This window comes from Salmo salar, chromosome ssa02, assembly GCF_905237065.1.
Source record: "Salmo salar chromosome ssa02, Ssal_v3.1, whole genome shotgun sequence".
Classification (NCBI taxonomy): domain Eukaryota; kingdom Metazoa; phylum Chordata; class Actinopteri; order Salmoniformes; family Salmonidae; genus Salmo; species Salmo salar.
Genome location: NC_059443.1, coordinates 24,755,999 through 24,781,619, shown reverse-complemented (window position 1 = coordinate 24,781,619; position 25,621 = coordinate 24,755,999). Strand labels below are relative to the sequence as shown.

Genomic DNA, 25,621 nt, shown 5'->3' with positions numbered 1-25,621 from the left:
ACAGGACACATGTCATGTGGGATTCACTTGCTGGTTCGAATTATTTTGTTGTAGAATGCCCTTTTGAAGGCAGTGCTCTCATGGAAGTATTGAATGGTAATGTCGTTTGCTCACTGTGGAGAACAAACTAACTTTCCCCAGATGATGGGGAGTCAACGTAAGATTCAACATTTTTCAAGACTTTTATAACTTTGAAATCAGATTGATGTGTTATGGACTACATTTTAATTTTAAGACATATGTGAGACTCATTTCAATTGTTATTAAATGTAATTACTATTCAGGGATTGTATTTTTTTGCGCCCTTATGTATAGTGTCAAATTGTGATAAAGCTTTATTATAATGGTGAGTCGCCGCTAATAGTTTATTACGGTTACAGACGACAGAATGGGGCGTGATCCAAATGGGCGGCAGTAAATCAGTCATGCCACTGTCAAAACATGGGGTGAAAAAACATGTTCTTCACAATCCCATCATCGGATGCGCACCGGTTGACGTCAAACATGGAGAACATGCATATAATTTAGTTATAATGCAAATATGTTTATTCTACTGCAAACAAGAGATGTAGTTTACCGGTATCTTTGAAATATTTTACACCCGTGCATTTAACCGCAAGGGACAGAGGATCCATTGAATCTTGAGGAGCAGGCAAGGTAGGCGACAGAATTTGAGGTCATTGACGGTCACAGCCATGTTCTGTCCACGATATCTTGTACAAATTAGTTACCGAGTTATCCTCGGAAACTAAACAGAAGGTGTTCTGTTTTGACCAAAATATGTTATCGTTACTGCGTAGGCTATAAACTGAAGAAATTACACGTTTTATTTAACCATATTTGGGAAAGTAGTCTGATCGGTGACCAGAGTATGGTTCTACAGCTGACAGACTGTTAATAATAAGCCTTAGCAATAAGGACCAAATGTTAAAGCCATTTCTTTTTGATCATACCCTATTGATGTGCCTACTAATCTCAAAGAATACAATAGGATGGAGACAGTATGTGGTAAAGGAGGGACATTGGATGGTGACATGCTGATGGTCATCGTTAAACAAGAGGAAGAAGACCATATGGAGCAGATGTCCAATGATCCACTGTTATCTGACACGCTCATCAAACAGGAGCAAGAAGAGGGCCTAGAACAAGACACTACAGGTGGGTCCAAATAAGTGTTTAGGAGCCTGCAAGCCAACACTTGCACAGAAACGGAATTGTAGTATTGATAATTTTACAGCACGATACAATATATTAGTCTCTTATTTCCCTCTTGATTCTCAACACATTTACATTCTTCGCTCCTGCTATCCCACTAAATCACGGTCGCGCTTCAACTCCAGCTCCCAGCGACCAACTCCCTGAGGAAACAGACACCTTGGAAGAAGCAGAGGAGGAGAAAAAGAGGAGGAAGGGAAAGACAGAGGAGAGGTGCTGGTCTGCTGTTGAGACTGATGATGTCTCTGGGTCAGACTCCAGTTGGCGCTGCAGACTCTGTCAGCGCTGCTTCAGTTCCTCCTGGCAGCTAATGGGACACTGTTGTACAGGCATCGCGGGGGAGGACGGAGTCGCCCACGGCCACAAGGTCAAACTGGAGTTCCGGTGCCCAGTGTGTGGCGACCGCTTCCTCCGCCCCACAGCCTTCATCATGCACAAGCGCAGCCACATGGGCCAGTCCCAGTACGTCTGTGGGGTCTGTGGACGGACGCTCAAGAGCCTGCGCAAGCTGGCCTCCCACAAGCGCTCACACTCCCGCCGCCGCGGGACTGTGGCTGAACGACAGCAGTGCCATGACTGCAGCCAGAGCTTCTGCAACCTGACAGCACTCAGAAGCCACCGGGAGAGACAGCACGGAGAGGAGAGGATCTGGGAGGATGAGGAGGACAGGGCGGTGAGAGAGGAAGAGGAGGGAAGCACTGCAGTAATCTCTAATGATTCAACCAGAGTTTCAGGTAAGGCTGATTCTTTATTAGTATTTCCTCTTGTTTAGGCTATGGATTCACCTCTCATTTGCAAGGTACTTGGAATTCTGTGAACTGGTGTCTTAAAACCGATTATTCTGATCTAGATATGGTATGTATCTTGTTATTTTCTCTTTTCAATGACTCAGTATTTACCTGTATTTGACAATCTTTCCTCTTTGCAGCAAATCACCACATCACTTGTGTATCCACTGGTTCTCCTGACCCTGTCTAATTAGCTTTCTCTTCCCGTAGCCCAGCCTCCCCAGTCTCCTCAGTGCCACCAGTGTTTCATGACCTTTCAGGATGCAGAGACAGAAGAGAGGCATTTACGCTTCAAGCACCCAGTAGAGTATGAGCGACATCTCAGAGGTCGCACAGTGTTTGCCTGCTGTGTCTGCGACCGTACGTTTCCCTCCTCCTGCCTGCTCTCAGCTCACCAACGCACCCACAGCAAGTGGAGTCTTCCCCCCACTGGCCCAGAAGACTCTGTCCAAGAAAGCACAGACGGAGGAGAGGCTGAGGGTATATAGAATTTTTCAATGTTTTTAATACAGTCTATGTACTTATTATTTCTTTCAGTTTTCACATGTTTTATAATTATACATTTTTTGTGTTTTATTAAAAAAAATTACAACGTTTCTATTGTCACACACCGAATAGGTGCAGTGAAATGTTTTGTTTTATAAGGTCAGCCATAGTAGTACGGCGCCCCTGGAGCAAATAAGGGTTAACTGTCTTGCTCAAGGACACATCAACAGATCTTTCACCGTGTCGGCTTGGTATTTCAGGTATGGACAATGAAAAACACCGAGCTGGTCCAACGAGCTGTGAGCACTGTCATATCATCTTCAATGACCCTCGAACCTGGGAACGTCACATGACGGCCAAGCACCCCCCATCCCTGTCGACACCTACTTCACCAGGGAATGCCTACCTGACTTCTAGACCTGCCAGGGGTCAACTACGACCCTATCGCTGCTCCTCCTGTGGAGAGAGATTCATACAGGAAAGCACCCTGACCAAACACTGCACCGAGGCACACGCCAGCTGAGAGAGGATGGTTCTGGGAGCATAGATACCAAGATGAAGAGGACAAGAGGCAAGTTGGAGTGATGTGTATATATATAGGATTGTTTTCCAGGAGGGCCTTGACTAACTATTTATAAAGTTGTTTAATGAAGAAATGACTTGTCACTTATGAGATTTATCCTATAATTTCATTGTAGGTCTTAGTGTCAACCCTTATGCCAACTTTCTCCAACAAGAAACAGAATCTTCACAAAATCGATTTTGAATTAATATCTCTTTTAGGGCTGTGACGATACCAGTATCGCAATATTTTTTACATGCCAAAAATGAAAATGCGAAGCAGACCAGACTCTTTGGTCCTTTTATTTTCCAAGCTATAGCATTGAAAATAAATACGTGATTCTGGATGAAATTTCCAACTTCAAGGCTGTTTCCCCAAAGAAGTTAAATCCACTTTGTGTTTTGTTTCCTTGCCACGATACTGGTATCGTCCCGGCCCTAACAACTTGAAAAGCACGAGTGTCAAAATGGAGTAGTTTTCAAAATAAAAGCATGACCATATTTATTAGAGATTCACATAAAAAAAGAATAGCTATTCACCTGTGCCATGAATAAAGATAGGATGAAAACAGACCAAACCAGCTTTTGATAATTTTGATAGCAATAATGTTTGTACTACGACATGTAAACTACATGAACAAAAGTATGGGAACACCTGCTCATCAAACATCTCATTCCAAGATCATGGGCATTAATATGGAATTGGTCCCCTCTTTGCTGCTATAACAGCCTCCACTCTTCTGGGAAGGCTTTTCATTAGATGTTGGAACATTGCTGTGTGTATTTGCTTCCATTCAGCCACGTGCATTAGTGAGGTTGGGCACTGATGTTGGGCGATTAGGCCTGGCTCGCAGTCGGCGTTCCAATTCATCCCAAAAGTGTTCGATGGGGTTGAGGTCAAGGCTCTATGCAGACCAGTCAAGTTCTTCCCCACCGATCTCAACAAACCATTTCTGTATGGACCTCGCTTTGTGGACGGTGGCATTGTCATGCGGAAACAAGAAAGGGCCTTCTCCAAACTGTTGGAAGCACTGAATCGTCTAGAATGTCATTGTATGCTGTAGCGTTAAGATTTCCTTTCACTTTAACTAAGGGGCCTAGCCCAAACCATGAAAAAACATTATTCCTCCTCCACCAAACTTTACAGTTGGCACTATGCATTGGGGCAGGTAGCATTCTGGCATCCGCCAAACCCAGATTCATAGATCGGACTGCCAGATGGTGAATTGTGATTTATCACTCCAGAGAACGTGTTTCCACTCCTCCAAAATCCAATGGTGGCGAGCTTTACACCTCTCCAGCTGACGCTTGACATTGCGCATGGTGATCTTAGGCTTGTGTACGGCTGCTCGGCCATGGAAACCCATTTCATGAAGCTCTCAACCAACAGTTATTGTGCTGACGTTGCTTCCAGAGGCAGTTTGGAACTCGGTAGTGAGGGTTGCAATTAGTTCTGATACGGTGACAGTATTACCGGCACACATGTCATGAGGGCAGTCAAATTCCACGTGACCATTTAGTCACGGAAATTAGGCTTCTCCAAGCTCTGATGCTGCTGGTGGTCATTAGTAGCAGACCAAGCTTCCTAACTGCCTGGCACTCTATTGTCTCTCTATCACTCTGACATCAATGCAAATGTGATCAAAAATCTAATCAAACACTTAATGAGAGCCCATGAGCTTATGTTATGCAACATTTCTATAGGCTATGCAATTGAGAAAACAGAGTGATAGCCTCTATTAAAAAGATGAGGATCCCATCAGCTTTCTATAGGCTAGGCATACTATATTTATTTATCAACTTTCCTAATATTTAGCACATTGCTTCTCTTTGAAACAGGAGTATAGCCTATCTGGCTGGAATGAAAATGAACCAAGAAAATAGCGTCCTCCATTCACTATTTAAGTGCATAGATGACATGTTTTTTTTCTCCCCGCTGCCCCTGTTTCGAGACAGTTGCATGATAATGGTCCATTTATAAATCAAAACAAATTTCACACATATGTTATTTAGTATACAGTGCCTTCGAGAAAGTATTCAGACCCCTTGACTTTTTCCACATGTAACGTTACAGCCTTATTCTAAAATGGATTTAAAAAGAAATGATCCTCAGCAATCTACACACGATACCCCATAAAGCGAAAACAGGTTTTTAGAATTTTTGCAAATGTAATAAAAACAGATATTCTTTTTTTAATATAAATTAGCAAACATTTCTAAAAACCAGTTTTTGCTTTGTCATTATGGAGTATTGTGTGGATGAGGAAAAAAGGCATTTAATCATTTTTAGAATAAGGCTGTAACGTAACAAAATGTTGAAAAAGTCACGGGGTCTGAATACTTTACATAACAAATGTACTCATGAAACAACTTTTTCAACTTTGGTTGAAATTAGAGGGACACAATTATTTCAAATCAGATTGTATAAGAGAAAATAAATAAAGTACATAAAAGGGTCTGAATACTTTCCAAAGGCACTGTATGTAAAGACAAGATTAAATCAAGAATAGTGTGATAGGCTGATATTGTCACCAATCACTTGTGAGTGATAGACAGTATTATCGCTTGTGAATTATGCCCAGTTTAAGGCAAACAGCGCTTGCTTTTTCTTTTTTTTGTGCAACTTTTCAAATCATAGTTGCACACCTCATGTAGCCTGGCCTATATGCTATGATAAGGTTTGTATCACAACTAAAGTGGCCAAATAACTGCTTAAAATTAAGCACATTAATCCGCTTTACAACGGGTGTAGAGCCTAACTTGCATACATACTGTATGCAGAGCGTGAGTTTCAAGTTTGTGGCAGGTAATTTTCACAATAAAAAATGCACCTTCATAATAAAAGCATTAAATGCATAATCGCATTTGTGGTCACTTTTGAGAATGGTGTTTTCCTGCTAATGGAACATTTGTGCTTATAGCATTCTGCCGTTTGCGCATTGCTGGGCTTATAATGTGAAGAAATAGCCTAACAGTTTATCAACCGTTTTAAGCAAAAATTTCTCATCTGTTCCGTCAGGCTCATTGCTTAAAACAGTTTTTTTTTTATGCTAGTGGTTGTATTAATTTGGGATCTATCGCATCCCACAACTGTCCCAGACTATGTTTGGAAAATGTATTTCTCGCACAGAATGGAATAGGTAAACTTTTGTACTACGGCGGATAGTCGTTTGTTAGGCCTACTCACCTTGTTGGCTGACGAAAAGTAAATGTGGACAGTTCTTCCAATATCTTCAACATGCGCCTCGGAATTCGATAGGATGTGTGCAGTTGTCTGTCTTCACTTGTAGCTTGTGAGAAAGACCCAATCACGTGACTGCGAGCCATGTGAGTGAGAGGTGCTTCGGCACGCACCCAGGAAAAAGGGAATTGTAATTATTGTATTCAGCCCAAGGGCACAACGGTCACTGGCCGCAAAAAGCATGGATTTTTTTAGGGGGCATTTTGGCCATAGAAAGGGGATTCAGCTGGGGAATTCAAGGCTCTTCAAATTGTGAATCAGACTGATGAAGTGTGTACAACCTACGCAAAAAAACAAAGCATAGCTCATGCCTTTCATGTGACTTTTTTCAAATCATCATTAGTTGCATCATGCAGCCAAGAATGTATTAAAAATCAAAACACAACCCAAGTGAAGTTGCATAACTCTAAATGAAGCATATAGGATTAACCACTCAACACAAACATGTGCGCACTCCCTCAAATTGTTTGGAGAAAATATATTTTATTCAGCTATGTCCAATTGTATTCTTCATACTATAAACTAATGCTACGGAATTCTAAGCAAATCGTGTCTGCTAAATGAACTAGTGTAGACCACAGCCATATGGCATAGCCAGATCAGGGCCTAACATAAGAAAAATGCTATTCTGTTGTTCTGAAATAGACTACATTTTCTTCATATCATGTTTCTTTAGATCTGTCTAAAATAAATCATGGATTTATTATGATGGTGTAGGCTATATTACATGGATTTATTAAGCTTTTTAAAATGTAGATGTTCCAAAAGTCTGCATCAGTGGCAATCAGCAAGGCAATTCTACTGCCAATGTAGGCCATGTGTGGAAGCCAGGAGATGCGAAATGTATTTATGTTCATTAACGGTCAATTACTGTGAGACCGGCAGATATTTGCTTGAGAATCACCGGCTGACAAAATTTCATGACCGCCACAGCCGTAGTTGCAACCAAGGACAGACAATTTTTACACACTACGCACTTCAGCACTCGGCTGTCCAGTGCTTGTGTGGTCTACCACTTCGCGGCTGAGCGGTTGTTGCTCCTAATAACAGCACAGTTGACCGGGGAAGCAGGGAAGAAATTTGACAAACTGACTTGTTGGAAAGGTGGCATCCTATGACAATGCTACCTTAAAAGTCACTGAGCTCTTCAGCAAGGCAATTCTACTGCCAATGTTTGTCTATGGAGATTGCATGGCGGTGTGCTCGATTTTATACACCTCTCAGCAATGGGTGTGGCTGAAATAGCTGAATCCACTCATTTGAATGGGTGTCCACATACTTTTGTATATATAGTGTATGTTCCTCTAGAACAGTTAGTGAAAAAATAACCGAAGGTGTTTAAAAGTAAAATATAATTTATTTTCTCATGACAGTTATTGTTATCATAGAGTTCTGTCTTAGAGAAGATGTCTCCTCCAGTCTAGATCAATTAGTTGGAGGACATGGTGCTGCTGATCCAGGATCTGTAGTTGCAGACCTTGGTGTAGACACCAGGCTTGTTCCTCTGGGCACAGCCGTAACCCCAGGACACACACCCTGCAGCTGACCATTGCACACCACGGGGCCACCGGAGTCTCCCTAATAGAGAGATGGGGAGACAGAAATGAAAGGTGAGCAGATTTGTTTCAGGGTATCAGTTTGAAGGTTGAAGGATGGTTTTTGGAAATTCTAGAATCGTATTTTCATGAACTCTGTTAATGGATCAGTGGAAGTGCTTCAACTCTGCTTACCTGGCAAGAGTCCTTGCCTCCCTCCATGAAGCCAGCACAGAACATGTTGGAGGTGATCTGTCCAGGGTAGGCGCTGTTGCAGCTGCTGCTACTCAGGATGGGGAGATCCAAGCACCTCAGTGTGTTGGGGTAGTTGCCTAGAGACAGGCAGAAGAGGATTAGTCTCTCGATCATTCTCTCTTTGGTTCTGAGTGGTCAGTGATATAATTTATCATCAGTTTGAGAAACAATGAATACCAAAAGTCTTTGTGGGCATATTGTTAATGCTACTCACTGCTGCTGCCGGATAGGTTACCCCAGCCAGAGACCAGACAGGGGTGCCAGAGCTGGCACAGCTGGAGGGCAGAGCCACGGTGCTCACCACGGTGCTCACATAGCTGTCAGGGAGGCGGGCTTGCTCAGCTTAATCAGCATGATGTCGTTGTCCAGGTTGCGGCTGTTGTAACCGGGGTGCATGATGACCTTCACTGAGTCGATGAACTGCTCAGTGCCCTCGTTGACGACAATGTTGTGCTCACCCAGACGCACCTGGATGCGGCTGGGGAGAGAGCGAGGGGAGGGTTAATCAGATGTACTCAGACAAATACAGTTTCATGTTGAACATACTGTAGATGGCTTTGGTAAATGTTTTTGAAGAAAGTTTCATCAGTCACTTACGACTTGTAGCAGTGAGCAGCAGACACCACCCATGTGCTGGAGATCAGGGAGCCACCACAGAAGTGGTAGCCAGACTGCAGTGATGCCTGGTAGGATGCAGAGTTCTTTCTGCACTCATACCCTCCAACAATCTTGTCATCCTCATCCTCAATGGGGGCAGCGACTGAGTGGGGATGTAAAGAAAAAGGTCAAATGTACCAAACTTTTCAAGCAGTGTATAGTTATACCTTCATCCAGAGTTGTATATTTTCATGCAGTCGCCAAGATTTTGGCCCACTTATTCTTTCCTGTTGAATATACCGGTACTCACATGCCACTGCGAACAGAGCGAGAAGAATAATGACCTTCATGGTTGTCTGTTTTTGCCTCGGTACTGAGCCACTGTCAGAGCCCCCTTATAAACCCACCCTGTCCCTCCATTGGTCAGTCTCAAGGACATGCATGTATACATTTCCATTGGTACCTGTCAAACAGTAACATGTGTGTGAACGGACATATGGCTAACGAGGCTCCTCAGCTGAGGAAGTGTGCTTAACGGCATTACTTTACATCCCTATGTAAATTCCTAGAATGTTAAAATGAATAGACATTTGCCCTTTTTTTGACTCCTCATTGAAGCAATATAGAAATGTGTATTCATACGCAGTGCTTGATTTTGTGTCACATACTTTCTCCAAAATAGATTCACTATGAGGCCACAAGGGGGAGTTTCATGACCTAGCATTTGAAGTAAGCCTGGCATTTTGCAACTGGTTCGAGTATTGGTCAGAAAGGAGAGTGTCACCAAGAGTTCCTCGGCTTAATTTATCAATATAGGCTGTTTGTTACTGAGCCTGTTTCTTTGATATAAAAAAGAGCTATAAAACAAACAGTATAACACCATGGATTGTATAACAACATTAATCATATGATCTTGATATCTAATTGTTGTAATCTAATGATATGTTTTTGTTCCTTTATTGGTTTATTGACCTCAGAAATACCTATAGATGCTGTACAGTATTATAGATGGTGTTACAAATACAGCAGAATGTCACTCATTATTTGAACATTTTCGGAATGTATTTGATTGGATATAAATCCATGAAAGGCTTTCTTTTCCAATATTCAGAGACAGGAAATTATTTTTAGATTGTGACTAGAATGTATAGAAATGAAATAGAATAATGTAATACTCTATTATGCATTAGGAATTTTTCTTGGTATATGACAGGAAAAACATGGCAGACATGACAAAAATAAACATAAGGTTAATACGTTTGGTACAATGTAAACACAATAAATATAATAGATGTTTAGTCTGGACATGAACAGTAGGTACTGTTTGCTCAGTGAGATTATGATGTCATGGGGAATTGTTTCGGTCTTGCAGATGGTGTGTGACCTGTAGGTGTGTTTGCGCGCGTTTATCAAGAGCATGTACCAAGTTGAGCTACTGATCAGGTAATTTCTCGCAAATCCAGTGCCGCCGTTCACTACACCAGAGATCATTCCATTTTTTCTCTTGGTCATTGATGGTGTTAACCTCAGCACAGTCCTCAGTAGAGTCGATAGCGGCACCATTTGGCTCACCAGGAGACCAGAACCCTGTGGTCGTTAGTGTCCCGTCCACCCATTTCCAAGTCCCCTTTGTCTCTCTGTCAGTCAGACCAATCCAGAAAAACATTTTAAATGTACAGATGAATTCCTGTTCCCCCCTGTCGTTTATGATCATCAGGTCTGCTCCTCTCTTTAGACAGTTCTGTCTGCTCTCATCCCAGGATTCAGTCCTGTCAGAGATGTAGTACAAACTGGAACCAAACTTCTTCAAGGCAGGTTTGATTCAGCATATTGTACCTTCTCTTTAGATCGGCCTTTTCTTTATCCATGTTTTTGTTCTGGACCTGTAGCTCGTGTCTCTGTTCAGTCAGGTTGTTGTTGCTGGTTCTATAAACTAACATATAAATATAAACTCTCCTCCAAACTGACAGTGACTCCATTATAGTAGACAAACAGGACCATGGTCCCAGCCAGTAGAAGGCACAGCAGGCCCAGACACGCTGCAGCGACTCTGGAGTGTCTCCCCATCGAGCCCTCAGAGCCGTAGTTACTTTCTCCAGGTCTACTCTTTGGTGTGGTGTCTTCTGTCTTGGTACCAGAATCATGTCCTTTCATGGTTTCTACACTGACAAATATGACCGTAGTCCACTCATCAGAATCACCACAGTCTCGTTCCTCCCTTTTAAAGCATTTTGTGCTGTCAATGATACACTCAGACATCGTCATGTTCTTTTCCTCCGTCATTCCAATTCAACTATTACATGCACTGTATTCTAATATGTCTCTGCTGCTCTGTGACTGCACTGTGCTGGGGTTAAGACCCTAGGGAACAGGAAGACATTTTTTACACCTGTGACAAAGGAAATGACAACGGAACCACCCACCATGCAATTGTTAAAAGTGTTACAAAATATACAACTAAGCTGCCACCTAAGTTGTGTGTATGAAAATAATAAGAAAAATGCAGATGCCTGTTTCACTTCAGGTGGACATAATTCTTTCCCAGGTAGGGTAATGTCTGAGCGTCAGCTATAGGCCTACTGTTCACAGAAGTGCAAATCCTTGAGAAGATCAGATAATGTGGCCGGTGGAGTGGGTATATAACAGTTAGTCTTCGTGATTGAGTCCTGTGTAGCAACCAAAAAACACAATCATGAAGTACGTTATTCTCCTGGCTCTGTTTGCCGTTGCATGTCAGTCCTTGCTTTACTCGTTGAGAGAAATTGTTTAAGTTCGCATTGGTGTCCATCCTGTGATAATACTCAGTGAATAGTGAATATTTACTGAACACAGGCACTGTTATGTTTTCAAGTGTTGTATTTCCATGCAATTTCACAGATTCTTCCTGTCTGTATTTCAGTCGCTGTCCTCATTGAGGATGACAAGATTGTTGGAGGGTATGAGTGCAGAAAGAACTTTGCATCCTACCAGGCATCACTGCAGTCTGGCTACCACTTCTGTGGTGGCTCCCTGATCTCCAGCACATGGGTGGTGTCTGCTGCTCACTGCTACATGTCGTAAGTGACTGATGAAACTGTTTTCAAAAACATTTACAGTTTGACATTAAACCTTTTTTGTACATCTGATTAACCCTCTTTCCCCAGCCACATTCAGGTGTGTCTAGGTGACCACACAACATTGTCGTCAACGAGGGCACTGAGCAGTTCGACTCAGGGCAGTGGCGGTTCTAGACCATTTCAACTGGGGGGGGCCAAGCTGGGGCCAGTTGTACTGTTGGAGGGGCCAGTTACATTAGACGTTGCCACTGTCTAACAACCGATGTAAAAAAAGAACGATAGCAAAGATTTATATAAAAATTATTTCATACTCCACATTTAGGGGGTCCAAAATTGTTGTCACAGGGGCAGCCCCCCCCGCCAGAACCGCTAGTGACTCAGTGAAGGTCATCATGCACCCAAGTTACAATAGCCGCAACCTGGACAACGACGTCAAGCTGAGCAAGCCCGCCTCCCTGAACAGCTACATGTGCACAATGGTCATGCCCTGCAGCTGTGCCAGCTCTGGCACCCGCTGGCTGGGGCAACCTACCCAGCAGAGGCTGTGAGTAGCATCAACAATATGCTCACAAATACTTTTAGTATTCGTTGTTTATCAAACTGATTCCAAATGATATCACTGACTACTCAGAACCAAAGGGAGAATGTTTGATATACTAATCCTGTTTTGCTTCTCTCTCTAGCCTTCTACCCCGACCAACTGTTCTGCCTGGATCTCCCCATCCTGAGCAGCGGCAATAGCACCTACCCTGGACAGACCACCTCCACATGTTCTGCGCTGGCTTCATGGAGGGAGGCAAGGACTCTTGCCAGGTAACCTGAGTTGAATTCATACTACACCTTTCTACTGTTGTCCTTTTCATTTGATTTGTTAAAAGCTCTCATCTGTTGTGATTAACCAGCTTCAAACCAATATTGAAAGAATCACCTCTAACCACCTTTCACTTGCCCCTCCTTCTTTCAGGGAGACCGTGGTGGGCAATGGGCAGCTGCAGGGTGCTGTGTCCTGGGGTTACAGTTGTGCCCAGACTAAGATCTGCAACTCCTGGATCAGCAGCACCATGTCCTACAACTAATTGATTTAGACTGGAAGAGACATTCTCTAAGACAGAAACCCATGATAACTGGTATGAGAAAATAAAAACACCATATTTTGACATTCATTCTTTAAAGTGTATTACTATGAGTGCAATATGTGCTTTTAGGAAGGTATGAAACAGGTATCTGGCTAGTGCTTATTATGTCTAACTTGTAAAGCAAGAGTTGCAGACAACTGCTCAATCTGTTAGCTGGTGAGCCATTTCCTGGAAACTTAATGACATGAGAATGAACAACTGTCAGTGGAAATTTGATGACACATGAACTAGCAACTGCAATAGACATGAGTAGAACATGCTTTGGTTTCTCTTCATAGGTTAATTCATGGAATTTACACAAATGTAGTCTTTCAGCTGTACAGAAAACATTTTAAATGTAGAATGTTGACAATATGCACACAATTAACCTAAATGTGGAGCATTCCAATTGTGTAGCTATTCAGCTAAGACAGATAATGAATAAAGGTTTGTGTTCGTTTGTCTGCTGACTTAAATTGGTGAACTTCAAATGGCAAATGCCTCTTCGATGAGGTTTAACGGCAGCTGGCATCCAATAAATGTTGCATTACCACCACCAACTAGACTGGAGTACAACTCCCTTATACTTCGCTTGAGAAAAATAAGTAAATACCCTACCATCTAACACTACACTCATAACACCACCATACTCCACTATTTAAATCTATTTAGTCCTACCTCAGGCCAACAACCTGAAAGGATGGGACACCACCACTTAACACACCCTGTAACTCTGATGTCAAGTCTCACACACCCAAATACCTCTCTGCAGCTGTCACCACAACTTTCTGCGACTTATGTTCCATCCCTGCAGGACAGTTGATAACCGTTGCTATAAAAGCTAAAAAGCCAATCTTACTGAAACATATACCACTTGTTGGCCTCTCTCTGTACTGGTACATATCTACTACTCACACCACTCGTCTCAGGATCCCTCCCCCTTGACCCATTTTCCTCTACTTTCTTCACTGCCTCAGCATATGACAACTTCTGCACTACTCTAACCCTGGAAAGCACAACCTGCCTCTCTCACACGGGACATTTCTGATCCCCAGCCCCATGGGCACCCCTACAATTAACACATTCCACTACTTTCCCCAATGCTACACCTTCCTTTGTCTCATGCCCTTCTGCACACTTCTCACACCTACAAACCTTCCTCCTACACAATGCTCACACATGGCCTCCTCCGTATTCAAAGTATACTTCTCCTTATGCTAATACTGCCCTTCTCCTGACATACATCTTGCTCTTGCCTTATACGCAAATGCTTTCCACATTCATATTCCTTTATCTAACACTTGAAACATGTGACAGTGGAATGGTGACGTAAATATTCAGCGACGCTCTACGGTTTGTGTACAATTTCAAGCTTAACGGTTGGGTTACGTTTAGGACAACTGCATCAAATGTGTCTTTGTTTTGTCTTATAATCGTGAGGTGAGTAAAATAAGATTTTATCCCACTAAGTGTATTGACATTTTCGAGATTAAAGCTAGCTAACTTGAAGCGAAGTGCCCTGCATTGCTATATCAGCATCACCAGTAATATATGCGGAATGCGCAACCATTGCGGATGTGGTGCAGAAAGAATGCGCATTGCTGCGACAAACGCAATTATAAAGGTGTTAGACATCGTCATCATCAAGTTGAAACCTATATTGTAAATTATTTGATATTTGTAATTTATGTAACAATTTGGTAACATGTATTATATTTCTCTCTTTTGTAGAATTCCCTCGATCCTCTATTTACTCAAGTCTATCTGCACATCTCTGTTGATGGATACTGGCATAGTTGTTTTTGCACTAACATAAAGGAATTTTAAATGATAGTTTTCAGAGAGAGTACATGTCTCTCTTGGCCAGCTTTTACAGTTGATGAACGCCTGCTCCAGGACTTTAGCTGTAGGCTACCTGGTATGAATGAATAATATATTATGTAAACGAATGCACATTACAGTGAATGTTGATCTCAGTATGTCCCTGCACAAGATGGTCTCCTAGCGCCCCTATTTTTTTATGTGCCACTTAGTTGTAGCCTGTGAACATATGCCTTATGCTGCCCCAACTGAAAGATTAGTTAGTTGTCAGGCAGATATTGCTCGTCCCCAACAATGGTGTGGTACGGCCAGCCATCTGTCGCTGTGTGAATGGAACTGTCAGTTGGTCCGTCTGTAAACCAGGCCTGACTCATGACTGAGTACTACGAGGAGGGGGGCCTGCTGTACGAGCACTCACCTCCCATGCACATCAAAGTGGAGTCTCCGGAGGGACCCTTCGGAGGGGGCGTCTCAGAGGACGGCTTTCCCAGGGAGGATGAGGACTCGGAAGGCAGCTGCGACCAAAGCAGTGGGCTGCCTGGTGGACTCCCCTTCAACGTGGTGGTGGTGCATCCTAACATCATGACCCCTGGCATGTCCTCAGATGACCTCCTATCCATGGAACAGCGTAAGCTTTAACCAGCTTTTAGCTATTAAACGCATGTCTACTGTTCAATATTGATGCTTACAGTGGTGCTCTGTACTGTTATGATAAATATGTTTTGACTATTACATTTCTGTGTTTCACCTCATATGACACATAGTAAACACCTATATATCAACTCTGTCTTTCTGTAGACAGAGGTATGTCCTCTGTGTTGGCAGCAGGGGGTGCAGGCAAGAGGAAGAGTCGTTTTAGCGGTGCAGAGCTGGAGGTGCTGGTTTCTGAGGTGACGCGGTGTGAGGGAGAGCTTTTTGGTCCTGCTGGGAGGCTCCGGCGCAGGGAGAGAGAGAGGATCTGGGCAGGGATCCTGGAGCGGGTCAACGCTGTGTCCAGAGTCCCTCGCACCCTCCGCGAGGTCAAGAAGCGCTGGGACGACCTGAAGAGACGCAATGGAGGCAGACTGGCAGACGCTAGGCACCGAACTTGTTACCTGCCATCTAATAGAGGGGCTTCCATGCTGGAAAGGTCAGCTCAGGCAAGCCCCAGGCTTCACCAGGCCAGACAGAAGCAAAGCACCAGAGGGAAGGCCAGTTTCACGTGCTTCACTGATACAGAACCAGGTAAATCTGAACACTAACAATGAGGTAAAGCTTTAGATTCAAGCCTTGTAGGAACATTCAGATAATGCATATAAAAATATATTTTTTAACCACTGCTTTCTACTATATCTTCTTGTTTACTGCAGTGGGTGGAGGTGAAGGGTCGGAGAGGGATGGCTTTGAGAAGGATGAGGATAGTGGTGAGCGGGAAGGGGAGGTGGGAGAGGCGGAATGCGAGGGGGCAGAGAGCAGTATGGAGGAAAAGCTGGGTTTAGGACTGGGAATAGGGCCTCCCCCTAACTCGGAACGCTGGCTGCCTCCATCTCCCCTCTACAGCGCCCCTTTCCTCAATGGGACCCCTCAGCCTAGTCCCCAGCCCTCACTAGGGGCCCAGCAGGGACCCCTGGAGGCCCCTCCTCGCGGCTCATGGCTGGAGGACGAGCTCCGCGGCATGGGGGAGGCAGCTCTGCAGCTGGGGGATCGGGTGGAGCAGAGTCTTCGGGAGTTTGGGGAGGGATTCAGACGTGAAATGAGAACATTAGTGGCCTCTCAAGAGGCACTGGCAACCAGCCTACAGCAAAACAATGTTCTCCTGCAAAGGCTGCTGGGAGTCCTAGAGGCACAGCAGCAGCAGCAACAACAACAACAACAACCACCACAGCAGCAGCCACATCAGTCCCAAAAACAACAGCCACAACAGTCAATAACGCAGCAACCACAACAGTTACAGCAGCAGCAACCACAGCCTCAACAACCGATTCAGCCGCAACAACAGATACAACCACAACAGCAACAACTGTTACTACAGCAACCCCAACTGGTGCAGCAACAACCGCTACCACAGCAACCGCAACACCCCCAGAGTCCAAGTAATCAACCAACTTTAGCAGTTGCCCCTGTACCACCACCCCCAGATATTCTTGATGGTACCACCCGTCCAGATCCACCCGCAGTCATTAATGGAATCGTCCAACGGCCAAGGCGGGGGAGAATTGTTGATCATAGACGAAGAAGAAGGCGTTAGATAAAGAGATGTAAATAAGCTTTGATGTACTTTATTTATTTTCTCTTATACAATCTAATTTGAAATAATTGTGTCCCTCCAATTTCAACCAAAGTTGAAAAAGTTGTTTCATGAGTACATTTGTTATGTAAAGTATTCAGACCCCTTGACTTTTTCCACATTTTGTTACGTTACAGCCTTATTCTAAAATTGATTAAATTAATGTTTTTCCTCATCAATCTACACATAATACACCATAATGACAAAGCGAAAACAGGTTTTAAGAAATGTTTATAAGTATTTAGACCCTTTGCTATGAGACTTGAAATTGAGATCAGGTGCATCCTTTTTCCATTGATCATCCTTGATGTTTCTACAACTTGGAGTCCACTGTGGTAAATTAAGGTCCCATAGTTGACAGTGCATGTCAGAGCAAAAACCAAGCCATGAGGTCGAAGGAATTGTCTGTAGAGCTCCGAGACAGCATTGAAGGTCCCCAAGAACACAGAGGCCTCCATCATTTTTAAATGGAAGAAGTTTGGAACAACCAAAATCTTCCGAGAGCTGGCCTCCCGGCCAAACTGAGCAATTGGAGAAGGGCCTTGGTCAGGGAGGTGACCAAGAACCCGATGGTCACTCTGATAGAGTTCCTCTGTGGAGATGGGAGATTCTTCCAGAAGGACAACCATCTCTGCAGCACTCCACCAATCAGGCCTTTATGGTAGAGTGGCCAGACAGAAGCCACTCCTCAGTAAAAGGCACATGACAGCCTGCTTGGAGTTTGCCAAAAGGCACCTAAAGACTCATCAGATTCTCTGATCTGATGAAACCAAGGTTGAACTCATTGGCCTGAATGCCAAGCGTCACGTCTTGAGGAAACCTGGCATCATCCCTACGGTGAAGCATGGTGGTGGCAGCATCATGCTGTGGGGATGTTTTTCAGCGGCAGGGACTGGGAGCCTAGTCAGGATTGAGGGAAAAATGAACAGAGCAAAGTACAGAGAGATCCTTGAGTGCTCCAGAGCACTCAGGACCTCAGATTGGGGTGAAGGTTCACCTTCCAAAAGGACAATAACCCTAAGCACTCAGCCAAAACAACGCAGGAGTGGCTTCGGGACAAGTCTGTGAATGTCCTTGAGTGGCCCAGCCAGAGCCCGGACTTGAACCTGATCGAACATCTCTGGAGAGACCGGAAAATAGCTGTGCAGTGACACTCCCTATCCAATGGGAGAGGCTCCCCAAATATAGGTGTGCCAGGCTTGTCACGTCATACCCAAGAAGACTCGAGGCTGTAATCGCTGCCAAAGGTGTTTCAACAAAGTATGTAGGGTGTGCTCTGTACTGAGTAAAGGGTCTAAATACTTATGGAAGTGTGATATTGTTTTATTTTTTTTACATTTGCAAACATTTCTAAAAACCTTGCTTTGTCATTATGGGGTAGCGTGTGTAGATTGATGGAAGAAAAAAACAATTTAATTCATTTTAGAATAAGGCTTTAACGTAACAAAATGAGCAAAATTTCAAGGGGTCTGAATACTTTCCGAATGCACCGTATATATATTATTTAAACTAAACACAGTAGGCTAATTGAAGGTTCAGCCCTGATCTATATATATTAGCATAATGTATTGGTTGGAAGTTGCTGCAATAGAACCAAGAAATGTCAGCGATTTCTGTTTTGTCCAAATCTTGTAGATAGACAATAAGCATTACATTAACATAAAGCACATTGGAGTCTGCAGCAATCTATCATTAGAGCATATTAGTAAATGACCATTGAAATGTAACATACCAATGCATATATACATGTTCTGATTGCTCTGATACATATTAAACATGCATTGTATGATAGGCTGGACATACACATGCAAATCTTAGAAAAAAGTATTATACAATGTGTATTTAACATGTAATGATAAATAATTTTATAATTGGGCTATAATGTTTAAGATATGGAAATGTTTCCCTACATAGCTCTTAAATTAAAATCTGCGTCAGTATGTATTTTGCTTCAGATTTTCTTTCTGTTTTTCGTTATCAATTAATTAAGCATTATCTACAAGTATGATGTATGTTATCTTGCATGCAGTGTCTGATGTGTAAACAAAATGCAAGGAATCTGTAAAAAAAATAAGCATTTGTGTACCTTTTTGCACAATTTATATACTAAATATAGTTGAAGGGTCTGACTCTGTTCTGAGACATGTATTGAGTAAAGATTAATAAAGGCAACCCTGAACTATATCTCATCACAGCTCTTCAATAGCTCTTTATTCAGACAAGTGCTGCTGGTGCAACATTTTGAGTGAATGCCCATTGATAAATGTAAAATGCATTGCTTTCGCTTCAATACTCATAACAATCTTTAGTGGATAAACATAACATCACCTGCAGAATGCAGGGCAGGCAAAGACCTTTCACTTCACACCATCACACTCTAGCGGCCAGTAACATAATATACAATTCGATTCGCCTTCTGCTTTCACGTTGAGGAAGAGGGGGGCATAGAGAACCATCTTTGGAGGAGTGCTGCATGGGTAAAACATGGCTGCTGTGAATTCATCAGAGAGACGCCAGGGCGACCCCAACGATGAGCTGGGGGACCCGGGGGATGTAGCACATAAATGCGAATCATTTGAGTATAAATCGACAGACCCCGATAACACTTTTGCTGTTGAAGAAGACAGAATTCCCAAGGACTCCAATGAAAATAGAGAATCTAGTATTGTTACCGATGGGCTTGCTAGCCAGATTGAAGGTAGCATTGCGCTTCGAGCTAATGATAGATCAGAGATAGGTAATGAGTTAGTAGATTTAACGTCTTCTGAAGAAAATACCCACAACACCGATGTTTCCTACAACAAGCAGCGGCATTTCGATTGGTCTGAGACGGAGGACGAGGAAGACCGCACGGATGCAAAAGAGAATGGAAACGACGGTAAGTTTGTTTGCTAGCTATCGAAGCTCACCGTCTATCTATTTTGGAAAACAGTCGTGTGCAAAAACAGACTGAAATGTACGGGGTATCCCTGGAAACATGCAGGATGCAGCATTGACTGTAAATGTGCTCCTGCTCACTTTAATTGCCAAGATGCTAGCTAGTTGTCTCATGCACTTAATGAGCTAGCTTTGTTATTGGCCAACCGTTTATCCAATAGAATATTGATCATGCAGGTGACTCAAAATAGTACACTAATCGTACCCTTTGATGTCATAAATGCCTTTTCATAATATGTTTGTGGAGATTGATTTGTGTAATAGGCCTGTTTTCATATTTAGTCTCAAAACGTTTGTATTCACGCTTACCCATGAACGCTTCACAATGACAATGTTGTATTTCTTTTGTATTTACAGTTCGTAATGGTGATATGGGGATGACTGAGGTGCAGCAGGATAAGATTACTGAAGATATCTCAGATGCAGAGGATGTGGAAAAGGAAAAATCACGTTCTGACGAGGAGATAGATGTATCCAAAGACACAGGTGAAGAACAAGACTGTAATGGAGGAGAGGAGGAGGAGGAAGAGGAAGGAGGAGAAGAGGAGCGAACAGTGAAACGGAGGAAATGTAGTCTGGAGTGCAAAGACTGTGGGAAGAGGTTCACCCGTCGGGAGACATTCAACCTCCATCGTCACTTCCACGCTCACCAGGATGAACTGGCCTCACTCACCTGTAAGGAGTGTGGCCTTACCTTCCATCACCGCAGCAGCCTCATCAAGCACCGCAGTGAGCACCAACAGAAGGTTGAACAGCCTGTGGAGCGGAAGAGGAGAAGGAGCCCACAGGGAGTCTACAAGGAGGAGAGGCCAGGCTTCCAGTGTGACCACTGTGAAGAGACTTTCCCAACACTGAGCAAACTGAGGCTCCACACCTGCAACTGTGCCCCGGATAAGGCGTACCGCTGCCCCCTGTGCCGCAAAGAGTTCCGCATGAAGATCTCCATCACCAGCCACATGCAGAGCCACTCCCTGAGAACCCACCACTTCCGCTGCCAGGAGTGCCACAAGAGCTTCTCTGACATATTTTCTCTGCGTGACCACCAGGGCTCCCATGCCTCCCTCAAGCCCTACGCGTGCCCCGAGTGTGGCATGGTGTTCAGGCACCGCTCTGTCATGGAGGACCACCGTCGTAAGCACACAGAGGACACACAAGGCCCCCACCGGTGCAACATCTGTGGGAAGCACTTCAAGTATTCCAGCCTCCTGCAACAGCACCAATACCTTCACACAGGCCAGAAACCCTTCCGCTGCCCAGACTGTGGCAAAACGTTTGCCTTAGCCCAGAACATGAAGGCGCACTGCCGCCAGCATAGACGGCACCCTCACGCCTGCTCTATTTGCCCCCTCACTTTCCCCGACCAGGGCAGTCTGCAGGCTCACGTGTCATGCCACGAGACAGTCGGGGGACTAGACAAGGAGAACACAAACCACGGGGTAGAGCCAAAACGGATATTCACCTGTCCCCTCTGTCCTCAGAACTTTCCTTCACCAGCTGACCTGAGGGCTCACATGCTGATCCATGAAGCAGAGCATGAGAGGATGGAGAACGGGGCGTGTAAAGACTGGGAAACAAACCGTTACACCTGTCCCCACTGTCCTGCCACCTACTCTGACCAGTCTAATATGATGGCCCACCTGACAACTCACACGTCTGCCCGGGTCAGTGTAGAGAGGCAGGGTAATGGACTTGAAGTAGGGAGATCTGCTCCACCTAACACTGCCAACGTTCCAGGGAGGTGGCATAGGGAGGAGATGAGTAGTAAGCCTTTAAAGTGTCCAGACTGTGGCAAGTCGTTCCGTCACCGCTCTGTGTTAACGCTGCACATGCGTATTCATTCCAAGGACAAGCCTTACCAGTGCAGGGTGTGCAACAAGTCCTTCAGATTCAACAGCTACCTGCAGCAGCACATGATCATTCACACCGGGGAGAAACCATACAAGTGCCCAGACTGCAGCAAGGACTTTGCTTTCCTGCAGAACATGAGAACCCATCAGAGGCTGCACACCCAGAAACCGTTCCGCTGCACAAAGTGCCGTAAGGGATACAGCGACGAGAATCAGCTTCAGCGCCATTTGCTGTCACACAACGGCGAAAAGCCCCACAAGTGCCACCTCTGTGAAAAGAGCTTTGGGCTGGCCTACCTGCTGCGGGACCATCTGAACACCCACACAGGCGAGAGGCCCCATCGCTGTCAGGAGTGCCACAAGACATTCCCCTGGCTCGGCAGCCTGCTGGTGCATCAGAAAATCCACGCTCGAAAGCGCCAGGGGTCGAGTCAGCCTTATTCTTTTCCAATGGCCATGAGGATAAGAGGCAGGGGTAGCAGGGGCCGGAGCGGAGGCAGGCTGGCATCAGGCTGGCCCAGGTGGGGTGGAATGGGGCAATCAGGTATGGACACGCCCCAACAAACACCTCCATATCAAGTCCCAATGTCAAGGAGTCCTGAGTGGCAGAGGAGGCCGGCCCAGCCACAGCCACCCATGTTTTCATCCCAGATGGATATGCAGCAGCCAGGGGAGACGTCTGCGAGAAGGCCTCCACCAGTCCACCAACAGTGGCGGGTGGAAGGCGGAGAACTGAGGCCTGTCCCACTGCCAAACCAGTCTCAACCGTCTCAGGATCCTGAAAGACAACCAGCGCATGTTCAACAGCAGCCATCTCCACAAACACAGACACAGCAGGTACCACAGTCTCCACTGATACAACAACAAGTACAGCTACAGCCACATCTACATCCGCAGCTGCGCCAACAGCAGGTTCAGCATCATCTACAGTCTCCGCTGATCCAACAGCAATTACAGTGGCAGCAACCAGGTGGACAGCTCCAGCCACAGCTAGTACCACAACAGCAGTGGCAGCCTGACAGACAGTTGCTCCAGCTCCAGCAAAAGCTGCCCTGGTTACCAGATGCTCAGTCCCGGCCCACCCCACCACAGCAACCCCAGCAGTGGCACTCAGACGGCCTGCCTCGGCCACCCCCACAGCAGAGGAGTTCAGGCAGGGCAGAGGCACCTACAACGTCACAGCCTGGCCTTAGTACATCTCAGAGCCTAGAACCCCCTCCTCCAGGAGAAAGTGGAGGGACCATGCCCTTGGGTAACAAAACACCCCCAGTGGCCGGGCCACAGAACCCCAGCCCATTAGCTGTGAGTGAGCAGGAGCAACACAGGCAACAGCCGAAGCCCATGAGCTGGGGTAACACAGCCACTACACCATCAGTCCCCACAATGAGCTCTGTTCAGCTTGACTTCCCTGGGTCCCCCATTTACATGGATGGGGCTGCTTTGTGGGGTGGACTGAGGACCTCTCCAGCAGTGCCACCATCCCAGAGCACATCAAACAAACTGGGCCAAGAGCTTAAGCTGCCAAGATGGTCGAGCGTCTCAGTGCCAATGCAGAAAGCTGTTAATGAATCATCCACACCTCCTAGAAAAGAGGACACTAGAGTTTGGGACTTTAATGCACCTCTGGTAATGTCCCCAACTGTTAGTTCATCAGAGAAAGCTGGAAGTGGGCGTGAGCAGCAGAAACAGTGGTCTCCAGCTCTACTCAGTACATCCTCCTCAGCTCAGATGGGCCACAGCTCTGTCATGTCAATTTCAAGCTCTCCATCTCATGGGATTGGAGGTAGTCCCTGGGATTTCAAAGGATCCCCCTCAAACAAATCAGGCCTTAGCCAGGAGTTAGAGCAGCAGCAGCAAAAACATCTATCTTCCAGCTGGACCAATGTACCCACATCCACCCAGAATGTTCCCATCTCCATTCAATATGACCCACAACGTTTCACTCACGGGGTGGGACCCACTGTGTGGGGTTTCCAAACCACTCCAGCTGGCCCGCAGCAGCAGCCAATGGTAACAGGCACTCAAATCATCATAAATCAGACCTCTCCTTTCTTCTCTCCTCTCCCTCCGCTCCCTCCTCTTAGTTTGCCTGGCTCACACCCTCTTCACTCTGTAGCAGTCGGCTCTCTACCAAGGCCTCCACACCCAAACATTTTCTTCACGCCACAGGCGGTCATGAGTGAGAGGCCACACATGACACAGACCCTGTCGCTACCTCAGCTAGCCCCACGGCCTGTTCCTCACAAACTGGGCCGTTTGCCTTATGTCCCAGACCGCCTTCTCCAGTGCATGATCTGTGGGTGCTCTCTACCCCGGGAGTTGGACTTGCAAATGCACTACATGCAGCATGCACAGGGAGAGATTTGACACTGGCAAAGAGTGCATCTACCACTCTGTTTTTCCAAATGTTTTTAATGTACATTTATTGTATAACTATAGCAATTTAGCTGTGTTTTGTGTCCGTTTTGGACATTGTCTATGTTGTTGATCTCTCACTTTATAAGAAAGGGTCAGATACTCTCAAAACGTGTATAGTTTGTTAACTTGATCAAGCACGGTTGTCAGTTTTCTGTGTTCACAGCTTTGCCTTGAACTGCAAAGAACTTAGAAATATGACTGTGTAATGGATTTCTTGGCCAGTACCATCATATTTATGGTGTTGTAAACATACCAAGGATTTACACTCGGTGGCCAGTTTATTAGGTACACCACCCCGTTCACAAAAAAAAGTTGGTTACAGTATCTCATAAATGGCAGACCTCCTGGGTTTTTCACACACGACAGTGTCTTGGGTTTACTGAGAATGGTGCGAAAAACAAACAGTGGTACTACATTTACATTTACGTCATTTAGCAGACGCTCTAGATGGGTGTACCTTAAACTGGCCACTGAGTATGTCAACTTATGGATCTTCGTTAGTTTTTCTTTCTGTGTACACTCCTGTCTTTGTTACACCATTTAAGTTTATTCCTCGGACAAGTGGATTTCACCTGTGTTGCACTGTATATTTGTGCCTTTATTGTTTCAAAACACTGCATGTTCTTTCTGCTCTCTCTTAATGTTGTAGTGGGTGTTATTCAAGTTGTCAGGTCTCTGAATAATGAGTCATTTGTATGAGTCATTTCTTATTCTGTCTTCATTTGGGTGAACATGTATCTTGTTTTGGTGCTAGACTTATGAAATTAGGGTTATTGGGAGGAGCACACATTTTATCCAAACAATGTGGCATGGATTAGTATACAAATTAATTTATTGCATTAAAATGAATAACTAATAACTAACTTTACCTGTTGGGTTTGTGATATTGTATCAACAACATGACAATGTTGCCAGAAGATACGCTTGTTTACACTGACCTGCACTGGGGTCGGAAAGCAATCATGGTTACATTAAGACGCTGTGGAGCAGACGTGAGATATGGGTCGGAAAACGTACATCAATCCGAGGATGGGATATGCCAAATGTTACCTTTATCCATATTGTACATATCTTGCACCGGCTCCACAGTGTCTTAATGTAACCATGTTTGCGTTCAGACACCAGTACAGCTCAGTGTAAATCAACGTAATGGTAGGGTCGTTATCTTCTGGCAAAACATAATGTAACATATTTGACGTTTTACTACATCTGTGCATTAGCAGTAGTTTTAAATATGTAAATACCTGGTAATAAAAATAATTGGGAAAGAATGCCATATTGTCGTCTGTATTCAATAAAACACAATGACATAATAGTCCTGCAATAATGAAAACAGTCTACCAAATCGATGTTTTCAACACAAAATGCCTTGCATAATATCCGTTACATTGCATGTTGAGAACTAATGGTTGGGTCTAATGGTGCTTGGAATTCAAGACGAATGGTAACTTGGAAAAAACGAGGTCAAATCATGACGTCAGTT

The 25,621-nt window shown here is 44.6% G+C and overlaps 3 protein-coding genes and 3 pseudogenes across 4 annotated transcripts; 4 read left to right on the top strand and 2 right to left on the bottom strand.

Annotated features, from left to right (window-relative positions):
- The first annotated feature begins 404 nt into the window (after window positions 1-404).
- Window positions 405-3,775, top strand: LOC106578144 (zinc finger protein 771). 2 transcript variants are annotated; one of them, XM_014156780.2, is made up of 5 exons: window positions 405-657; window positions 992-1,158; window positions 1,341-1,949; window positions 2,214-2,483; window positions 2,750-3,775. In XM_014156780.2, the coding sequence occupies exons 2-5, from the start codon at window positions 993-995 to the stop codon at window positions 3,010-3,012; spliced, it is 1,308 nt and encodes a 435-aa protein (XP_014012255.1). In that variant the 5' UTR covers window positions 405-657; window position 992; the 3' UTR covers window positions 3,013-3,775. The 2 variants fall into 2 exon arrangements, with proteins under 2 accessions (XP_014012255.1, XP_014012246.1); XM_014156771.2 differs by having other exon boundaries at window positions 982-1,158.
- A 3,853-nt stretch (window positions 3,776-7,628) lies between these two features.
- On the bottom strand, window positions 7,629-9,043 carry LOC106577702 (trypsin-3-like; annotated as a pseudogene).
- Window positions 7,708-13,309, top strand: LOC106578159 (trypsin-3-like; annotated as a pseudogene).
- LOC123735627 (CD209 antigen-like protein C) lies at window positions 9,054-11,631 on the bottom strand (annotated as a pseudogene).
- Window positions 13,310-13,952: 643 nt separating the features above from the next.
- On the top strand, window positions 13,953-17,229 carry LOC106578138 (RNA polymerase II degradation factor 1). Its single transcript, XM_014156764.2, has 4 exons — window positions 13,953-14,289; window positions 14,581-15,298; window positions 15,469-15,894; window positions 16,020-17,229. The coding sequence occupies exons 2-4, from the start codon at window positions 15,043-15,045 to the stop codon at window positions 16,895-16,897; spliced, it is 1,560 nt and encodes a 519-aa protein (XP_014012239.1). The 5' UTR covers window positions 13,953-14,289; window positions 14,581-15,042; the 3' UTR covers window positions 16,898-17,229.
- Window positions 17,230-19,293: 2,064 nt separating this feature from the next.
- LOC106577710 (uncharacterized) lies at window positions 19,294-25,409 on the top strand. Its single transcript, XM_045713025.1, has 2 exons — window positions 19,294-19,814; window positions 20,231-25,409. Exons 1-2 carry the CDS (start codon window positions 19,421-19,423, stop codon window positions 24,085-24,087), a joined length of 4,251 nt encoding a protein of 1,416 aa, XP_045568981.1. The 5' UTR covers window positions 19,294-19,420; the 3' UTR covers window positions 24,088-25,409.
- The last annotated feature ends 212 nt before the right edge of the window (window positions 25,410-25,621 follow it).